The 19,149-nt window shown below is 41.0% G+C and overlaps 1 protein-coding gene and 1 non-coding gene across 3 annotated transcripts in view; both read left to right on the forward strand.

Moving 5' to 3' along the window:
- Positions 1–19,149, forward strand: part of WDR62 (WD repeat domain 62) — a 43,323-nt gene that overhangs the window by 11,545 nt on the left and 12,629 nt on the right. For both annotated transcript variants that reach the window (XM_039510549.1, XM_039510548.1), the window contains exons 7-22: positions 116–298; positions 572–732; positions 1,623–1,797; positions 3,017–3,154; positions 4,265–4,440; positions 6,580–6,671; positions 7,380–7,505; positions 8,944–9,011; positions 9,398–9,519; positions 11,026–11,101; positions 14,171–14,282; positions 15,033–15,096; positions 15,875–15,997; positions 16,814–16,947; positions 17,277–17,329; positions 18,544–18,747. In XM_039510549.1, the coding sequence (XP_039366483.1) occupies positions 116–298; positions 572–732; positions 1,623–1,797; positions 3,017–3,154; positions 4,265–4,440; positions 6,580–6,671; positions 7,380–7,505; positions 8,944–9,011; positions 9,398–9,519; positions 11,026–11,101; positions 14,171–14,282; positions 15,033–15,096; positions 15,875–15,997; positions 16,814–16,947; positions 17,277–17,329; positions 18,544–18,747 (2,007 nt within the window). The remainder of the gene's footprint in view (positions 1–115; positions 299–571; positions 733–1,622; positions 1,798–3,016; positions 3,155–4,264; positions 4,441–6,579; positions 6,672–7,379; positions 7,506–8,943; positions 9,012–9,397; positions 9,520–11,025; positions 11,102–14,170; positions 14,283–15,032; positions 15,097–15,874; positions 15,998–16,813; positions 16,948–17,276; positions 17,330–18,543; positions 18,748–19,149) is intronic.
- Positions 2,126–2,247, forward strand: LOC120388973. Its single transcript, XR_005590697.1, has one exon. It is a non-coding gene; the product is annotated as a small nucleolar RNA SNORA16B/SNORA16A family (small nucleolar RNA).

Raw genomic sequence — 19,149 nt, forward strand, 5'->3', positions numbered from 1 at the left:
AGGAACTTACTTATCTCATAGGGATATTTTGAGTCTTTCTTTAGATCCTCGGTGAAAGGTGTCAGAAGGACAAATGTATTGGTATTTATAATGCAAACTACTGTGTTCATTGCAGATTAAAGAGACTGTGCCATTGGTTGGTCGCTCTGGACTTCTGGGAGAACTTCACAATAACATCTTTTGTGGTGTAGCATGTGGGCAAGGGAAATTGTTGGGCAACACTTTTTGTGTTTCTTATTCTGGACTTCTCTGTCAATTTAACGAGAAGCGAATGCTGGAAAAATGGATTGATCTGAAGGTAAAATGCCTTGTCTAATTTATTGTAAAACACTTCCATTTTGTTTCGGATACCTATGCTTCCCTTATATCTTACTGTCATTGTTTTATAGAAATATGTTCTCTGTTATAGTATCGGGGGTAGCCATGTTAGTCTGTATCCACAAAAACAACAAGGAGTTGAGTGGCTTTTTTATGCCCAAATAAATCTGTTAGTCTTTAAGGTGCCAGCGAACTCCTTGTTGGTCTCTGTTATAAAAAATGTAACTTTATGCATGTGGACGTCTTCCTTCAGGTATCGCTAGCAAATTGCATCTGTGTTAGTGAAGAGTTTATTTTTTGTGGCTGTGCAAATGGAACTGTGAGGATCTTTCATTCCCACAACATGCATTATCTCACTGATCTCCCGAAACCTCACTACTTGGGCATTGATGTAGCCAAAGAGCTTGAACCAAGGTACAAAGTTTTGACATGAAATATAGTGCTTTACTGTGTATTATGTTTGACTTGGCTTGAAGGAAAAAGTGCCTTCTCTTTGTACATCTTAAATACTCCATACAGCTTCTAAAGATAGTGGCTAATAGCAAAGGCCGGATTTTCAGAAGTGGCCAGTGACCCTTATTAATGTGAGCTGAGCATTTCTGAAAATTTGATCCTGGAAAGTTTGTGCGTTTCAGTCTTACATTTAAGAAAAGGGATATCTAAGATTAAATTGACTTGAAATCAGTCATCTTTCAGAGGTCTCTAACCCGGTGTTGTTAACATTAAAATGAATTTCTGAAAGAGCTTGAAGAAACTAAAACCTGATACTTTGCATATAACAATGTAAGGACTTAAGACAAATCAGACTTGACAGCTTCTTTGCCTGTTTTAATAAAATACTTAGCTCTCGTATCAGGCTATTCATCGATAGATCTCAAAGCACTTTACGGATGAGGTAGGTATCATTAATTTGACTTTTCTTTCAGTGTATCTAACTGGCGTGAATGTTTTCCAAATAGCTAGGTGGCTTTTCAGAGCTGTGCATCATCAAACCAGTCTGTTGGGCTGTACCCAGGACATAGAGATTTTTTACAGATACGAAATTCTGGATGGCAGAGGGTAAAAACCCAAGACTAATGTTATGCACGTTAAGACTTGAAGTGCATCTAGCATGGACGTTTGTGAGACTAGGAACATGCTCAGAAAATGTAGCTGTGGTTAGATGTTCGGTAGGCTGGAAGAATAGTGAATTTCAGATGTTTAAAACAGAAATTGTTGTATATATCGTACTTTTTGCTTGCATTTTTCGTTTTTTTTTTTAAATTCAGCTAAAAAGAATAATTCCTCTTTCTCTGTCTCTTAAGACGACCAGATTCCGTCTACCCAGACACCATTGCCTTAGCCTTTGACCCATGCAATCGTTGGCTCTCTTGTGTGTATAAAGACCACAGTATATACATCTGGGATGTTAAAGACACAAACAAAGTTGGCAAAGTGTGGTCAGACCTCTTCCACAGTTCCTTTGTATGGAATGTTGAGGTAAGATGCAGTTCATGTGCTAGCACTAAACAGAGCTTCTGGAGCTGATGGTGGGGAATAAAAATGACTTATAAGCTTCTTTACTAGCTTCACCCACTTAGAAAATATGATTTTTACTATCCTCATATTATTTCCATATCAGACTAGTAACTGGTTAATAATAACGGTTTTTCTCTAGTCAGACCATACGATCAACATTCTTTATAGTGCAGTAGCTTGAGGCAGAACAAAGGATGGGGAAAAAGCAGAGTTAATCTTTAGGGTGGATTCAGATGTTCAACAGAAAATAAAACTAGGCAGCCCCCAGTTGCTCCGCTTTAATAGCGCCCATGACCCTGATCGTCGCTTGTGTAGCTGATGTGGTCAAACAGGAGCTGCAAGTGACTTCTTTTCATTGACGGTCGCTGTTCAGTTTGTTGCTGGACAGCGACATTTCACAAAAATACACCTGTACTTAGTGTTTATATACGAGCTTTGTGCTGACTGGGTCCAGCCTGGTGATGTGATAGGACATGGCAGATTCTTAAATGCAAAGTAAACTCTGGCACTTATTTTCAGGCAAAGTATTTTGGAGGGGGTAGAAAACCTACCCATTGACTTTTATCCACCCTGAAATGGCTCATCACTTTATCTAGAAGAGGAACTGATATCCATGGGGCTATGACAAGGAATCTGATGATGGGGGAGCTCTTTGAAAGGGCAGTGGTGAGGGATGGTGAGACAGCTGGTCATAGTGACTCTTGTCTGTTACGGTTATATCAGTATCACTGTTCCATTGTGCTTCCCTGTCGGTGGTATCCACCTGTTGTGATCTTAGAGTGAAAGCTGTTCTGGGTAGAAACTGTCTTTTATATGTTGTAGTGTGCCTAACACCATGGGGATGGGGACCTTTTAGGCACAAATAAAGAGATTCTATCATTATTGATTGTTTATCTGAGTTAGGGCAGTTATATTTAAAACAAACAAAAAAAAACAAACCCCACCCCATTTGGACAAATTTCCAGTTTCCTTTTTAGTCAGTTTCACCTACTAAAAAAGCCAGGATGGGGAGAAAATCTCTCCAGTTTTAAGAGGAGGATTGCAGAGGAGTCTTGTAGAACAAACTTCTGCTGTTACTTAGGCTCCTGGACTCCCACTCTGTTTTTGGAATGTAAACTAATTTGTACCTTTCCTCTCTCCATTGTCCCCCACCTCCCTTTTATGTTGTGGAAATATGTAGGTTTACCCTGAGTTTGAGGATCACAGGTCCTGTTTACCTCCAGGATCTTTTCTAACCTGTTCATCCGATAACACCATACGGTTCTGGAATGTGGAAAGTGACACTAGACCTGTGTTCCAGAAGAACATTTACAGTAATGTAAGCACCATGGTGGTTTTTTGTTGACAGGCGCACACAGCGTTAGAATAACGGGGCCAAATTCACCTGTGGCTTAACCTGGGAGATGAGCCTTTAAGTGTACTGCAGGGAGGGAAAACTCTAGTGGTGGAAATTCTATAAAATCTCTCCCCTGTGCTGGAGTATTGGGAGAGAGCACAGCTGAAAAATTGGTTGGTGCTGGCTGGAAAGACATTGAGGTGAGGTGGGATGTACTGGTTCAGTACCTCTCTTCAGCAGTCATTTCTCTCTTTCACATGCATTTGTCTGACTCAAAACAAGTTACTTCCAACTTAAATCAAATGAAAGCCTTTAGGTATTTAGCTTTTATTTTAAACATGTTCAGAAGTTTTACAATGATCTGAAGAACCGAGGGTTCCTGGATATCCTATTCCTGCCTATAGGAACAGTTCCTATCCACTTTTATCAGAATATCCAACAATATTCTGTACAGATTTGCCTTTTTTTGAAAGCGAGAGAAGGGGATTTAGTGGTTAAAGAACAAGACTGGTAAACTGTTTTCACCTCTCTGTACCGCATTTTCCCATCTATGAAATGGGGATACTTACCACCCTCGCAAGAGTGTCCGTGAGGCTCAGTCAGTATCTGACAGTGCTTTGGAGGTAGTGTGTCCTAGAGGATAGAGCACTGAACTGCAGCTCAGGAGACCTGAGTTCTGTTTCTGCCTCTGCCACTGGGTGAACAGCCCCCTCTGTGCCTCAGTTTCCCCATCGGTAAAAGGGGGCTAAGGACACTGCCCTCTTTTATAATGAGCATTCAGATCTGCTGATGGAAAGCCCCATATTACAGCTAGGGATGATGTTGATTTGAGTTCTTGGGGCAGACAGCATTATAAACATTAAGGTGGGACTTCAAAAAAACTTGAGTGACTGAGGTGCACAGGTCCCATTGAATGTCACTGGGGCTTGTGCTCCTCAAGCATGCAAACATTTTTGAAAATCCCATCCTTAAGGTACTAGTATACTACTGAAGTCAAAATTACTCTACTATCAGAGACTGTAATAAGCATTCTATTGTTTATTGTTATGGTATATACCTAACTCACTCTTTCTTCCCCCTCACACTATAAAGAACTTGCTGAAGGTGGTGTACATGGATAATAATAGTCAGCATTTACAAGATTCAACCAGTGTGCCTGACAGAAATGAAAATGCAGGGTATCTAGATGTGAAAGCAGGTGTTCGTGTGATGCAGGTTAGCCCTGATGGCCAGCACTTAGCCTCAGGTGACAGAGGAGGCAACTTGAGGCAAGTATTATCATATCTATCAACTGTCACCTCTACTCTGTTTCACTGAATGTTGCACATTTTAACAGAAATTATCCTGGAAATGCAAAGCAGCTACAGGTTCTGTACCTGTCAGGATACATCTACGCTGCAAATTAAGGTATAATTGTTGCACAGGTAGGCATACCCATGCTAGCTTTAATCTAGCTAGTGCAGGTAACAATAGCAGCGAAGGCACAGCTGCCATAGTACAAGCCTGCTGGGGGCCCTGGGTGCACATTAGGGTTGCTAGCACACCTGGGGTCCATGCCATTGTCTTCACCGCTATTGTTACCTGCACTAGCTTCATTAAAGCTAGCACAGCTATACCTTCCCATCCTACATCTTAATTTTGCGTGTAGACACACCCTCCAACTCCATTCAGTCATGGAGGGTTATTGGGTCCAGATCTCAAACCTTGCTACCACAAAGGTGATGCTTGACATTGACACCCCTTTCTACTCCAAAACCCCCTATCGCAAGCAGAGTTTTGACCCTACAAGGTGAGATGTGCCAGAGACTCCATGAACCCCACTAGGGACTTTGCTGCTATTGATTTTACATGGAAGATGGTTGGATACCACCATGATGGGCAGCAATATAAATCCCTAAGATAGATCAGCAACACTAACTTTTCTGGACAGTGTAAATAGATATAGCTCCATTTTCCTTAAGAAGGAAAGGGTATTTTATACTGCAGTATGACTGGTTTGAATGAACAGTTCTCATAAGTACCATGTCTTGTGCTCCCAGTAAGCCAAAATTGCTACTAGTGCCAAAAGGGCAAAATGCTTTGAACAGCTCCGCTTAGGCCTCATGGGTTTTGGGTGTGTGGTAAGCAAGTGGGGTGATTTCTTTTATACCTGGGTCTGAATGTTTGAATCTGTAAGAGAGCATGTGACCTGCAGATCCAGGATTACATGCTCATCCCAGGAGGGCAGGATGCACATGCAATGCTCCAAGAATTCCTGTTACTGCTAAATTTACATTCTTTCGTTGCATAGATGAAGATAACTTTCAATCCTGACTTTGGAGGAAGTGTCCCACTTCATCTCATCCCCTCGCTAATACCTGCTTTTGGTTGTGATTTCTCCATATTGGGGTTTTTCTATGTCTAATTACAAAACTAATCATGAGAGTAGTCTTCTTCCTTAAATGTTAGTGGTTTTGTATTGTCCTTATTACCTGATTGGCCAGTGTGTAATAAGCTGGGACTGTATAGTTCTGCCCTGATCCAGCACGGCACTTAAGCATGTGCTCAACTTTGAGCATGTACGTAATCCCATTGATACATCCACTTTAAGGCCAAAAGGGACTATTAGGTCATCTAGACCTCCTGTATAACACAGGCCATAAAAAATTCACCCAGTTATGCCTATACTGAGCCCAATAATTTGTGTGTTGACTAAAGCATCTCTTCCAGACATGCATCGGACGAAGTGGGTATTCACCCACAAAAGCTCATGCTCCAATACATTTATTAGTCTCTAAGGTGCCAGAGAGGCATCCAATCTTGATCTGAAGACTCCAAGAGATGGAGAATCCACCATTTCCTTGGGAGAGTTTTGTGCCAACGGTTAATCACCCTCACTGTGTTTAAAAATCTGTGCCTCATTTCTATTGGAATTTGTCTGGCTTCAACTTCCAGTTCTTGTTCTGCCTTTCTCTGCTAGGTTAAAGAGTCCTTTAGTACCAGGTATTTTTCTCCTCCATGAAGGTACTTATACACTGTAAGTCACCTCTCAGTCTTCTTTTAGATAAACTCAACAGATCGAGCTCCTTAAATCTCTCATTGTAAGACCTTTTCCCAGTCCTCAAATCATTTTTTGAGGCTTCAGTGGGTTTACTCAATGCTTAAAGATAAGCATGTGCTCATGTGTGTTATATCCCTTTCCCCGCTCTGTGTCTGTCTTCTTTATTAAGACTGTAAACTCCTCAGGGGCCATCTGCTGTTGTGTGTTTGTACAGTGCCTAGCACAACTGGGCCCCATTCTTGGTTGGCCCTTAGGCCACCAACATAATAAACATACTTAATAAGTGCTTTGCTGGACTGGTTTGCTCCTCCTCCCACCCATCAATGGGTAAAATTGCTGGCTTTTCACTGCTGCATTTTTATTGTAGGATACATGAGTTACAGTTTATGCATGAAGTGGTTAAGGTGGAAGCTCATGATTCAGAAGTTCTCTGCTTGGAGTATTCCAAACCAGAAACTGGTAAGTATTTGAAAACCAACTTGAGGAAAATGACAAAAGCACAACTGAACACACAACTTTTAGAAGTGCTGTTCCAAGTCTTCATTTATTTACTCTAATTTAAGGTTTCGCGTGCCAGTCGTACATTTTAACATTTTTAGAAGGTCTCTTTCTATAAGTCTATAAAATATAACTATTGTTGTATGTAAAGTAAATAAGGTTTTTAAAATGTTTAAGAAGCTTCCTTTAAAATTAAACTAAAATCCAGAGCCCCCCCAGACTGGTGGCCATGACCCGGGCAGTGTGAGTACCACTGAAAATCAGCTCACGTGCTGCCTTCGGCACCCGTGCCATAGGTTGCCTACCCCTGACATAGAAGGTGCTGAAAATATATTGAAGGATTATTTGTGTTTCTTTGGCTTCAGTCTGCATCAAGCTATGTGTAACTTTAGTTTAGCAGAAATATTAATCTAAAACTGCCTTCTGTTGATTAGCTCTGTTAAATATTTTATCTGAGATTTTAATATATTTTACTGGAAAAAATGGTTTTTTTTCGTTTTTTTTTAGTAAAATGAGACTGAGTCTGAATACACATGATCCTTTGTGTAAGAAGATTCCATTTTTACATCGTAATTTTTCAGAATATGATGCTTCAAACAAATGTTGCTTATTTTTAAAGGGAACAGAAATCCCCATATGCCTTTATAAATGTCCCTTTAATGTCTCTAGGGATGGCACTGCTGGCTTCAGCAAGCAGAGACCGACTGATTCATGTATTAAACGTAGATAAAAATTATAAATTGGAGCAAACTCTGGATGATCATTCATCTGCCATAACAGCTGTCAAATTTGCAGGTAAGTTTCCAGACTTCATATTAACACTTATTGTTTCTATTAAACTTTCATTGATCTGTCTCAGTGCTGTGAAGAGAGAACTTAAAAATCTATTGTAAAGTAACTGAATTTTTTCTTTAAAAGGATGTCCCATTGCATAGCTTGGCAGTAGAACTGGGCAAATAATTTTTTTTTCCGATTTGCTGGAAGTTCAGAAAAATTGTGTGTGGGGGGCGGGGCGGAATTCAGTTTGACTCGAATCAAAACCAAAAATTTGAACATACAAAAATTAAAAAAGCAGTGAATAGATTTTTTTTTTCTTTTTTAGGGCGGAGTGGGGGGCACTTTTAAAGTGGCTAGTGAAGTCCACTCCCTTATAACTAGACTTGGTAGCATTCGATTTTTGTTTTGTTTTTTTTGTAATTTTGACAATGTTTATTTTTAAGCATTTTTTTCTGTTTGTTGATTTTTTTTTTGTTTGTTTTTAATTTTCACAGTTGTGGGAGATTGGGGGGGCATGTTGATGTCAAGATTCAAAAAGTTAAATCTTTATAACCATTTAAAATACACATTGTATATTTTGACATATGATGTTGACAAAGTAAATAGCCGTAAATCAAATGCTGAGTAAAACACTGCTTGAGAACTTTGCCTGTTTGTAAACTTTTTATTATTGATGGAAATAGTTTTGTGTGTGTGTGTTTGTGGTGAAATCAACGTTTATTGACATAAAAATCACATCTTTCCAAGCCTACTTATAACCTTTAGCCCAGAGGCTAAGGCACCCACCGGGGATGTGGAAAACCTGGATTCAGTCCCTCCTCTGCCTGATGTGGAGAAGGGATTTGAACTTGGATTCCTACACTGCAGGGAAGTGTCCTAACTTCTAGGCTGTAGCATATTCTGGGGCAAATCTTTTTTCGGTTCCTCCTGCTGAAGCTGTTCCACCATGTGGACATTAAATAGTCATTGGAACAGGGACTCGAACATGGGCACTTTCACATCGTAGGTGAGCGCCCGAACCACCAGTCTATTCTTCCCCTTTTCCTGACCCAGGGACTAGTGATTGAGTGTCAGTTCATAGATATGCATAATGACAAAGAATTACCCCAGTTTGCAAGAGTGGTTTCCCATATGTTCGTTTGCTTCCCATCTGGGGCAATCTTTGGCATGTTCTCATAATTCTCTATTTGTCAATGGAAATTTGGAACCAAATCCTCATGTGATGGAAACTGAGTAGCTTCATTGACTCTTATACATCCTGGCAGAGTTATATCCGCTATGGATCTGACCTTTAGATCTTAAGCATTTCATTTTTAAAAGGAGCTACTTAGTGCAATTTTAGCTTTCTTGCTTTACAGCTCTTCAAAGGGAGGTATTGCAATGAATCCTTCCTTATTAGGTCTTGGTGCCTACCTTAAACTCCGACTTCATTTTCCCTTCCTCCCTTTTCCTTCAGGTAATGGAGAAGTTCAAATGATAAGCTGTGGAGCTGATAAAAGTATTTATTTTCGCAGTGCACAGAAGGTAAGCTGTAGCATCCCTCTGTAGATAGCAGCTTATCACTGGCAAGATACTGTCTTCTCTGTGGTGTGTACTCTTTTTTTTTTTTTTTTAACAAAATTGAAGTTACACTGTATACTATAAACTTACCCCTGAAAAATCAATTTGAATAATCTCTGTCTAGAGTTTGAGATTTAAATTCAGGTCCTTGCAGGCACTGTAGATTTACAGGGTTTCCATAGCAGGGATTTATTGGCATTATCTGACATGGAGTTGTACATTCTATGTGGGATTTTTTTATCATACCCATAAACACAGATAGGAAAAATTGTTGACAGAAGGCAGGGTTATATTACAAGAAGCCGAGTGCTCCAATCTTGTTTTCTGGTCTGCACGTTTTTTTTATGCAGGTTGCAGATGGGATTAATTTCATCAGAACTCATCATGTTGCTGAAAAAACCACCTTGTATGACATGGATATTGATATCACACAGAAATACGTAGCTGTTGCCTGCCAAGATAGAAATGTCAGGTGATCTGTTTTATTTGCTTTATTTATGCAGGCTAGACTATAAAACATGCTGTCTCTAATAGAGAGATTTTCCCCAATATGTCTGAATAACAGGAATACATCTCAAGGGTTGTCTGGTAGCCTTTGAGTCGAGAAACTCAAAGGTCAGAAGACACCAGAGTCTTACGTGCCCTAATGATGGCCATGCCCATTTTTAATGAAAAGGTAATTCTTTATTCAGTAATCCCTCAGACAAATGGTACTCCAAGGTTCTTTATCTTCCTCTGATGCTTTGACAACAAAGCTTGCAGCAGTTAAACTGAACCATTTGTAAATGTCCAATTCTTCCAAGAATTCATCTTTCGATAATGGTTCTGGTGGAACCAATCACTGGCAAATACCAACCAGTCCTGTCCAATCCTCATTGCTGACTTTCCACAACATCAGAGTACTATATTTACCCCATACTTTTCCCAAAGGTCTGTTTCACTTTCAGTAGATAAGTTTGTTATGCTACTGGCTTGTCTGTTGTCCTCCATAAACCAGGTATGAAGTAAACTCTCATTATAGAAACTGTTTGTACATCATACTCTTTTTTGAGACAAGTTCCATCTTCCTCTGCATTTAGAAATTGCTTAGCACACTTTATTTTTGCACTGTTGAAATCTAAGCAATAATTAAGAAGACTTAGAACTAAAACATGGCACAACGTACAGCAAAAATTTCAAACAGCTTATGAGAGAATAAATACAATTTTAAAATACCCTGAATATGTAAACTAAAACTGCCATTTATAAATAGTTTTATGGCATTTTGGCAAAGTTACTTTCTTGGTGTAGAGGGCTAGAACTTGCACCTAACCAGACTTTCTAGTTTCAAGTCAGTCTTTTAAAATAATAATTATTAATAACCCAACAGATTTTCCCCTTTCAGAAGGTCCAGCTGTACCAGAGGGGTGCTAACATGCTTCTGTGAGGTTGCCAAAAGGTGACCTCTATAGGGAGACCACATGTAGCTAAGTGCATATGAGTTCAAGCAGCATTATTGTCTTGAGATTTAGGACCTGATTTTTTTTTTTCCAATGTGAATTGCAGGTGCTCGGGATATCAGAGACAAGGGGCTAGTCTACATTAGTCTGGTGAAGAGAGCTCTCCCGTCAGCTTAATAAAACCACCTCCGTGAGGGGTGGTAGCTGTGTCCGGCGGGAGAAGGTCTCACGTCAACATAGCGCTGTCCATACTGGCGCTTAGGTCGGTGTAACTTACGGCTTATTCACACCCTTGAGCGACATAAATTATACCGACATAAGTAGAAATATGTACAAGCCCTAAGGCAAACTGCGGAAGCGTTTTAGCTTAGCAGCTTTATGCTTTTATAAGCAGGTACTTTATAAAGGTCTTTCTTGATTTGAAAACTACCTGGCAAAGTTACCCTGTTCCGTTTATGTGCGCACGTAAGGCAAGTCTTGACTGAGCCAAATCACTTGTCTACTGCACACCATTAAAATACGGAATGACCTTCTTACAGGGTATACAACACTGTCAGTGGGAAACAAAAGTGGTGCTACAAAGGATCGCAAGGTGATGATGGGTCGTTACTAAAGGTAAGCAAGTAATTGCTGCAGCTTTTAAAGTGCTCTGTTGAAACTTGTGCTGTGGGTATGCATATATGGAAATTTTAGCATAATGTTGTGTGTGTTGCATGTTTGTAGGTCTAAATTGGCCTGATGTAGAGAGATTACAGTGCTGCCACTTCTAGATTTACAGTCCGGTGAAACATATTATAGGTGTTTGCAAGAGACTATAGGAATTTTCCAAAATTTCCCTAGGATTTGTCACATTTCAGGTTAGCAAGGCAGGAGTCACAATGGTCCCCTGGTTTGGATGAAACTCTTTTCCTCTTCCTTTTTCCCATGTCCTGGCACTTGGAGTCAGTTGCTGTTCATCTCCACGTGTTCTTGTCAAGTACATCTTCCAAGCTGACACCAACTTTTTTCATGTCCTCCTTTAGCAACTTTTTTTTTTTCCCCCCCTAGGTCTTTCTCTTGCTTCTTGTACTCTCTGGCCAACCTGTCTCGCATAACCATGCAATCTCAGTCGACATTCCCTCAGCTTTTTGATGATGGGGCTACCTGCCTCATGGCTCATATCCTTTCATTGCATAGTCTATCAGCTCTTTTCTTACGTGGCAGTCACCTGAGCCTTCTCAGTTTGGCAGTGCGATGTAGTTGTTCTTCTCTCTTCCTCGTTGGTCAGCATTCTGACCCATACGTCTAAGCACAAACTTATACACTTTACTCTTTAGTTTACTTGGCATATTCTTATCGCAGAGAATTTCCATCGGCTCCCTCCATTTACACCAAGCACTCGTCATCCAGCTGCTAGAATCCTAATGTTCCCATCATGGCTGAACACTGAACTGAGGTATTTAAATTGTTGCACTGACTTTAATTCTATACCATCTAGTTTTACGGGCTTCTTGTTGTCCCTCTGAACAAGGGATTGCATCTATTCGGCCTTTTGTCAGCTGATTTGTAAGACATATTTGCTTCTAATGCAGCCCTCCATAGTTCTATGTCTTTCTCCAGTTCATGTTTATTTTCACAGCACAACATAACCTCATTGGTGAAAAGCAGGTTCCACGAAGCCTCTGTCTTAATTTGGTACACCAAGGTGTCCATTACAACCAGAAATAGGAACGGGTTTAAGGCTAATGATCCTTGATCTAGATCTACCCTCACTGTCAGTGCTGCACTGAAACCGCAGCTGCTTCTCACTACTGTTGTGCTACCCTGGTACATGTCCATGATAGCGTGAACCTATGTCTCCAGCAGACTGTACGATCACAGACACCACTGTAACAATTCTATAGGAACTCTGTCATAAGCCTTCTGCAAATCCACAAACACTAAGTGCAGTTCCCTGCTTTTCACCCTATACTTCTGCAATAGTCGAGCTGCAGACACTGCATCCATTGCTGACTTTCCTGGCATAAATCCAGATTCGTTGTGGCTTACTCGATGCTCCAGCTCCTCCAAACGTCTTTCCTCCATAGTTCTTCCCAGCCATTTCATCGTGTGACTCATTAACTTTGATGGGTTGGTAATTTCTACATTCTTGCACGCTTCTTTATGCTTGAAAACAGGGACCAGTGGGCTCTTCCTCCACTTATCGGGCATTTTGCCAGTACAGATAATTAAGCTGAAAAAGTTCTTCGTTGTCACCACTTCCCCATGGCCAAACACTCAATCCAGTCCCACTGCCGGTGTCCAAGTCTCCACCATGGTGATTAGCTCTTGTGAGGTTGTTGCTTGTGCATACTGACTTCAGCTGTCTCTTCACATTCAGTTCATTGAGCAGTTTCTCATAAAACTGCTGCCACCTCCTAATGATTTCAGTGTTATCCATCCGCACTTTTCCTTTTTCATCTTTGACACACTTTACAGCTCCCAAGTCCTCAGTAATTCTTTGCTTAGTCTTGGCTAATCTCTATATATTCCTCTTTCCTCTTGGTTCGTTAGTAGTTCTGCGTATAAGGCTTTAAATGCCTGACCCTTAGCTGACTCATTAGAATGAAACCATTTATTGTGTCCTAATAATACGCGTCCATTTCTTGCTGATCACTGTTTCCCTATTTTGTTTTATTCCAATTTATCTAGCACTAAGCGCTGCACATCTCTTGACCTACACAGCCACAACATTTTTTAAAAAATCCAGTATAATAATTTAGTTCTTCAGTTGTCTATCCTGCAAGTGTGCAGTTAACTTTCCTTTATTTCTGACTGTCATGGCAGGGGAAAAATATCTACTAGACTCACAGGTTGCCTACAATATTCTGTGCCATCTACAATCCGTATGAACACTTCTCTCCCAAAAGCCTGTGTGTGTGATGGTCTGGGTGGGAGAGATGGGTTTTACAGCATACTTGGGAAATAATGAAATCCAGTTTATAGTGTAGACCAAGGGAGGAAACAAATTCCACAGTTAGAGAGCCCTCACGTTTACAGGGCTGCTAGGATCTCCTGTCTTGTAACTTTATCCCTGATACGGCATTGCCAACACTGTCAGCAATGGCTGAATGTGAGCTGTCAAGAGCTGCGCTCTTTCAGATGTTCTTGCTGTGGTAGGGACAAGAGAGCCATCCATACAATGGCTTTAGACATAACACTGACAATTGCTTCTTTTTGCTTTGTTTTTGAGTCAGCACTGGTGTATTGTGCATGTTTGATCAGTTCTTCCACAGGGAATCTCAGTCCAGCTCTCATCTGGAGAGTTATATTTATCCATTCAGTTGTCATATTTTCTCAGAAATCCAACCTCTTGGTAGGTTCCCCAGAGCATCTCCTCTGTTCAGAAACCACTCTGAAACAATCTAATAGCTGTTTCTTCAAACCGTTTGGAGGATTAATCCCTCCAAGGCAACATGTCTACTGGTTTAAAAAAAAAAACAAAAACAAACTTCTGGACATGACAGAGCTGACTGGAAATCTACCAGTTCAACAGTTTCTAATGCTCCCACAACAGTAAATATGTATAACTCCATAATTTTGTGGTTGAAATTATCTAGGCACTGTAGTTACAGGTAACTAACCTGTGCTTCTTAGGTTTTGGAAGGAGGATACGCAGTTTCTCATAATAAGAGGACTTATTTGAAATGTATCTTGTTTCTGCAGGTACAGCTGGATCCCTCGGGAACTTTTCTAGCAACCAGTTGCTCTGATAAGAGTATTTCGGTCATTGACTTCCATTCTGGCGAGTGTGTTGCAAAAATGTTTGGCCATTCAGGTGTGCTTTTCCATTTTATCATATTTGCTTATCTCAAGAACACTTAATCTAGAATTTAGCGTTTGTCTCTTCCACTAGTCATTTCACCTGTGAATTGAAAACTACTGAGTTATTAGAGATTTTCCCCAAAGCATTGTCCAAGCCAATAATTCCTCAGGTGAAACTTTACTGTTCGTTTAGAACACACAGGATTATTCCTGGTAAACTATAAAGCATAGTTAGTAGCAAATGTAGTAAAAGGGACATGATGATTTTTTTTTTAAATGCCTTTCATTAAATTATCCAGCTCTAATCATAGTTACATAGTTCATTTCACCCAGTAATAGCATATTTTAGAACATTTTTAAACTCCACAATGTTTTTCAATACGTTTTTCCAAAGCTTTTAGAAATATTTTAATCAGAATATTCAGTAAGATATCAAAACCTGCATGCTGTCTTAACATTATCCTCCAGAATTGCTTGCATCCAGAGAGCTAATATATAGGAAATGTGAGCTTTTATCAGGAGTCACTGGTAGCTTGTCACTTAACTAGAGCTATTCCAGTGAGAAAAGAGGCATATGATTAAATTAATTCAAATCAGGATACTCCCGTAATTTAATTGTTATGAAGTGACTGAAGACACAGCTATGTCCTTACTAACCAAAACTCATTTTGTTCCTAAAATCATCTTGAATAATTCTGAAAATTACTGCACAAATTCGTCTTCTGAACAAGAGATCAATAGTGCTTAATTTCTTGTGTTACAGAAATAGTAACTGGGATGAAGTTTACCTATGATTGCAAGCATTTAATCACAGTCTCAGGAGACAGGTACGTGTGCCCCCTGACCAAATATGCTTATGTCAATGCTACTTTGAATGTAATATTCCAAGGGAAGGTACTAAAGTAGGGCAAATATGAATATTTTAACATATTTACTCCGTAAGCCATCGTTCCTGGGGGAGGGGAATGGGAGGGAAGGGAGGAGGCTCTCTCTCTCCCATCAAAGTTAATGGGGGCTTTGTACGACGAGTTTTGTCCTAGAATACACAACTCATCCTCACTGGTAGCAATGGTGGAATCTGCAGTGCAGCCAGGGTACAGGCTTTTTTTTAATTCACTATGTAGACAATGTGATGGTTGTTAGAAAACTGCACCATCTCTATGCTACAGCTCCCATCATTGCTACTGCCAATGGAGCATCATCAGTGGAAGATTACAGATATGTTTTAACTAAGTGTTGGCTTCAGTGGGAGTTGGATTGGGTCTACCAGATTGGAGTTGAATCTGATGGTATGAACAGGTGAGGCGGTACCTGGTATTTCTGGTTCTGTTTGTATCTTGATGATGGTGTTTGGAGTAGATTTGGCTTGGTTTGAGGGTGTTGGGTGGTTATTGGTTTTTTTTAGTAGTTCTGGGTGGGTTCTAGCTCACTGAATTGACTTGATGACCATTGGCTAGAGACTGTATTCAGAACTGAGAAGAGTTCAGTAATTTGTAGGATTGGATTTTGTAAATCAATTTGGGATTTTTCAGCCTGAAAGGTATTGCAGAAATGCAAGACATGCCAGAATTTTAAGGTCCTAAACAAATCTTTTTTTATCAACAGTTGTGTGTTTATATGGCACCTTGGCCCTGAGATTACAAACTGTATGAAACAGCACTTAGTGGAGCTCAATCAACTACAACAGCAGAAGAAAGCAAAGGAATTAAACTGGTCTAATCAAATCAGGTATTGAAGTGGGCTTTCATTAACTGCATATTAGTAATTTGATTCTATTGCAGCTGCAAGTTTTCGGCAGCTCCATGTTTGACCTTCTATGCAAATTATGCAGTGAGCTAACCTGGATATTTGAATAATTTGCAGATGACCATAAAGCTAGGTTTGTGGTTAATACACCCTTCCCCAAGCAGTGATTGGGGGTAGGAGAAGGAGCTGCACAAAACTTGGCAGGTAGCGGTGGGAAGATATCCCGGGGGGAAGGGTGCAAGTGGGTGTCTGGGTTAATTGGGGGGTCTGAGCCCTGCCTAGGGATAACTGGGTGTGGTCAAGTAGGGGCATGGGTGCTGGGGCAGTGGATCGCTGGAGTTGGGTGAGTGCTGGGGCAGGTAGGTGGGTGGCGTCTGGGGCTAGTATTGAGGCTCCCTTGCCATCCGTCCCCACTCATCAGCCGTCTTCATCTCCCCACCGCTTGCTGCAGCGGGTGCCATGACTGCCCACTATTTCTTCCTTGCTCCAGTGCAGCAGGGGAATCAGCTAGACAGGAGGAAGACATGTTCTGTGTCTGCCCGAAGCTGGGCTCCATGGTGGTATCTATTGGCCCAGATGGGGAACTGCAGCTTCAGCCCAATGGTTGGCCAAATGCGTGCTGCACTGCCTAATGGTATTTTGGGCTGGTAGCCTGAACTTCCGCTGGGGATAGTGGTCACTGCCGTCTCTGTTATCGTAATCCGGAATTTTCTAACGTAGGACATGTGCGTGAGTAACAAGTAAGGCAGAGTGGAGCAAGGATGCGGGTAACGGTTGTACACTTACAATGTTCCTCAGGCGGGAGACCTATGTTGCTGTGCCAAGTGGAAGGATGTCCCAGAAGGCAGAAGAGCCGACCGACTACGATACTGACGAGGAGAGGGAAGAGGAGTCCTCTCTGCAGACTCCAGCCAAAGAAGACTTTGACACAGGCATGTGCTCCAGCTTAGTGTGTCAATCAGTTGTGATGTTCATGTAAACTTACTGTCTTTTGCACTCTCCTGCTTGTACGCCCTGAGCCTTTTGGAAATTTGTTGGAGAATCACAATGGAGGGAGAGGGGAATAGAAAATATTTTAGGTGGTCAAGGAGTCTTTTAAACTTCAGTAGAGTGGGAGCATGTTCCTGTGGTTAAAACACAGTGTAACACGGTTGGCTGGCCGCTGACCCTTTTACACGCAGGACTAGAAATCACTGCAGTGAAGGCTTCCCAGCACAAGCTGTATTGCTTATCTCAACAGTCACTTGGTTTTGTTTTTCAGATCCTAGCTGCATCCTAACTAATGGCAAGCTACCTATGTGGGCAAAGAGACTGGTAAGCTGGGCGTTCTTATGTAGCTGTATAAAAGGGATTTATTTGAGAGGAAGGATGACGCAGTGGCTAGGGAACTAGTCTGAGACCTGGGTTCACTTCCCTGCTCCGCCACAGACTTCCTGTGTAAGCTTGTGCAAGTCACTTAGCCTCTCTGGGCCTCAGTTCTCCAGTTATACAATGGGGACAATAGCACCGGGGTGTTGTGGTGATAAATACATTAAAGATTATGCAGCAATTTGAGATCTTCTGATGAAAAGCACTATCTACGAGCTGGCTGGTATTGTCCTCCACACGTCCCCCATGTAACAATAATAGCAACAAATTGCTGGCCACATTTCTCTCCCTTGCCTTAAATATACCCATGAGAGGGGCAGGAACAAAGATACATAGAATCTAACATGAGCTTCATGAAAGCTGAGGCATTTGACAAGATTCTGACTCTACAGGTAGTTTTTTATTGGTGCTCCATTTTCAGTTGCATTAAACTCTCTCATCGCATGATCACTAAAGCTGTGTTTCTGTCCCATTGCCGGCGCTCTAAACAATTATTGGAGATGCAGTTGGGCGCTTAAAAAGAAAGATGTCGTCCTTTGCTTCCCTCTTTTAATTACAAAAATGATTTTAAAAGTATGGGGCATGTGAGATGTTTTAAGGAGTCTTCATCGTTAAACTGCCTCTGCAGGTGCCCACTTTGAGTTGAGGGTTCTGAAATCATTGTCAAACAGTTTGACCATGGGACAGGGGTAAACGCTCATACAGTGGCCATGGATTTGACATCATAAACCAGATTTATAAAAGGGGGTCATCCCAAACTCTTTCTCTTCTTCCATTGATTTGAACGGTTTCTGGATATTCTCCCCCAGATCAAGACAGGCCATCTACATTCAGAAAGTGCATGTCTTCTATTAGTAAAACGTCAGCCACCAATCAGTATGGGCTTTTCTGTTAGAAACTTTAGCAAAATGCCTTGCCTTTTAATCTACTAACTGCAGTTCTCCAAATGCATAACCCTCCGATCTCAAACTAGTGTCTTGGCATAAGTAAAACAGTGATTTTTTTTCTCCCTCTCAAACACATTGTTTTTTCCCTTTAAAATATTTTAAGTCTACTCATTTCATTACTTCACTGAGAAATGAAAAAATGATTGCAATTGCATTTGATCCATAGAAACTACACACAGTGCTTTAAAAACGTGGAAAACTTTCTTTCTCTAGCTGGGAGAGGCAGAAAATTCGGACAGCATGACATTTAACCCAAGGGTGAATTACCAGCCCCAAGGACGATGGGCGGAACGTGCTGACAAAGAGCCAATTAAAACCCTTTTAGACACCGAGATTAGTTACTTTACCCCAATAAAAAATGACTTCCTGGGTGACGCTGAACTCGAGCCAAAGAATCTGGACCAACTACTCTTGGAGGTTAGTGATCCGTATAGTTAAGATTGTTTTGACTGTCCTCTTTTTATTCTTTTAAGAGAACCAAAGTCACTTTGTTCAGAATAAATTTCATTTCTGTCACTATTCCTTGTTTACTGCACTTGCTATTTATCAATAAATATGACTCCTGGGCACTTGTATCTACCCTACCTCGTATAAAGAACCACATCCAGCCATCTCCGAGTATGTCTACGTAGCCTCAATGCAGTCCGTGTAGTGCAGTCAGAGATGTGATTGCAGCTCAGGTAGGCATACCTGTGCGAGGTTTAATTTAGCTAGCACAACTTAAATAGCAGTGAAGATGCAGCAGCGTGGACTATACAAGCCCGCCTGGAACTCTGGATACATATTGACGTTCCTAGCCTGAGCTGGGCTCCATGTCAC

Source organism: Mauremys reevesii, linkage group 22 (assembly GCF_016161935.1).
Source record: "Mauremys reevesii isolate NIE-2019 linkage group 22, ASM1616193v1, whole genome shotgun sequence".
NCBI classification, from domain to species: Eukaryota; Metazoa; Chordata; order Testudines; family Geoemydidae; genus Mauremys; species Mauremys reevesii.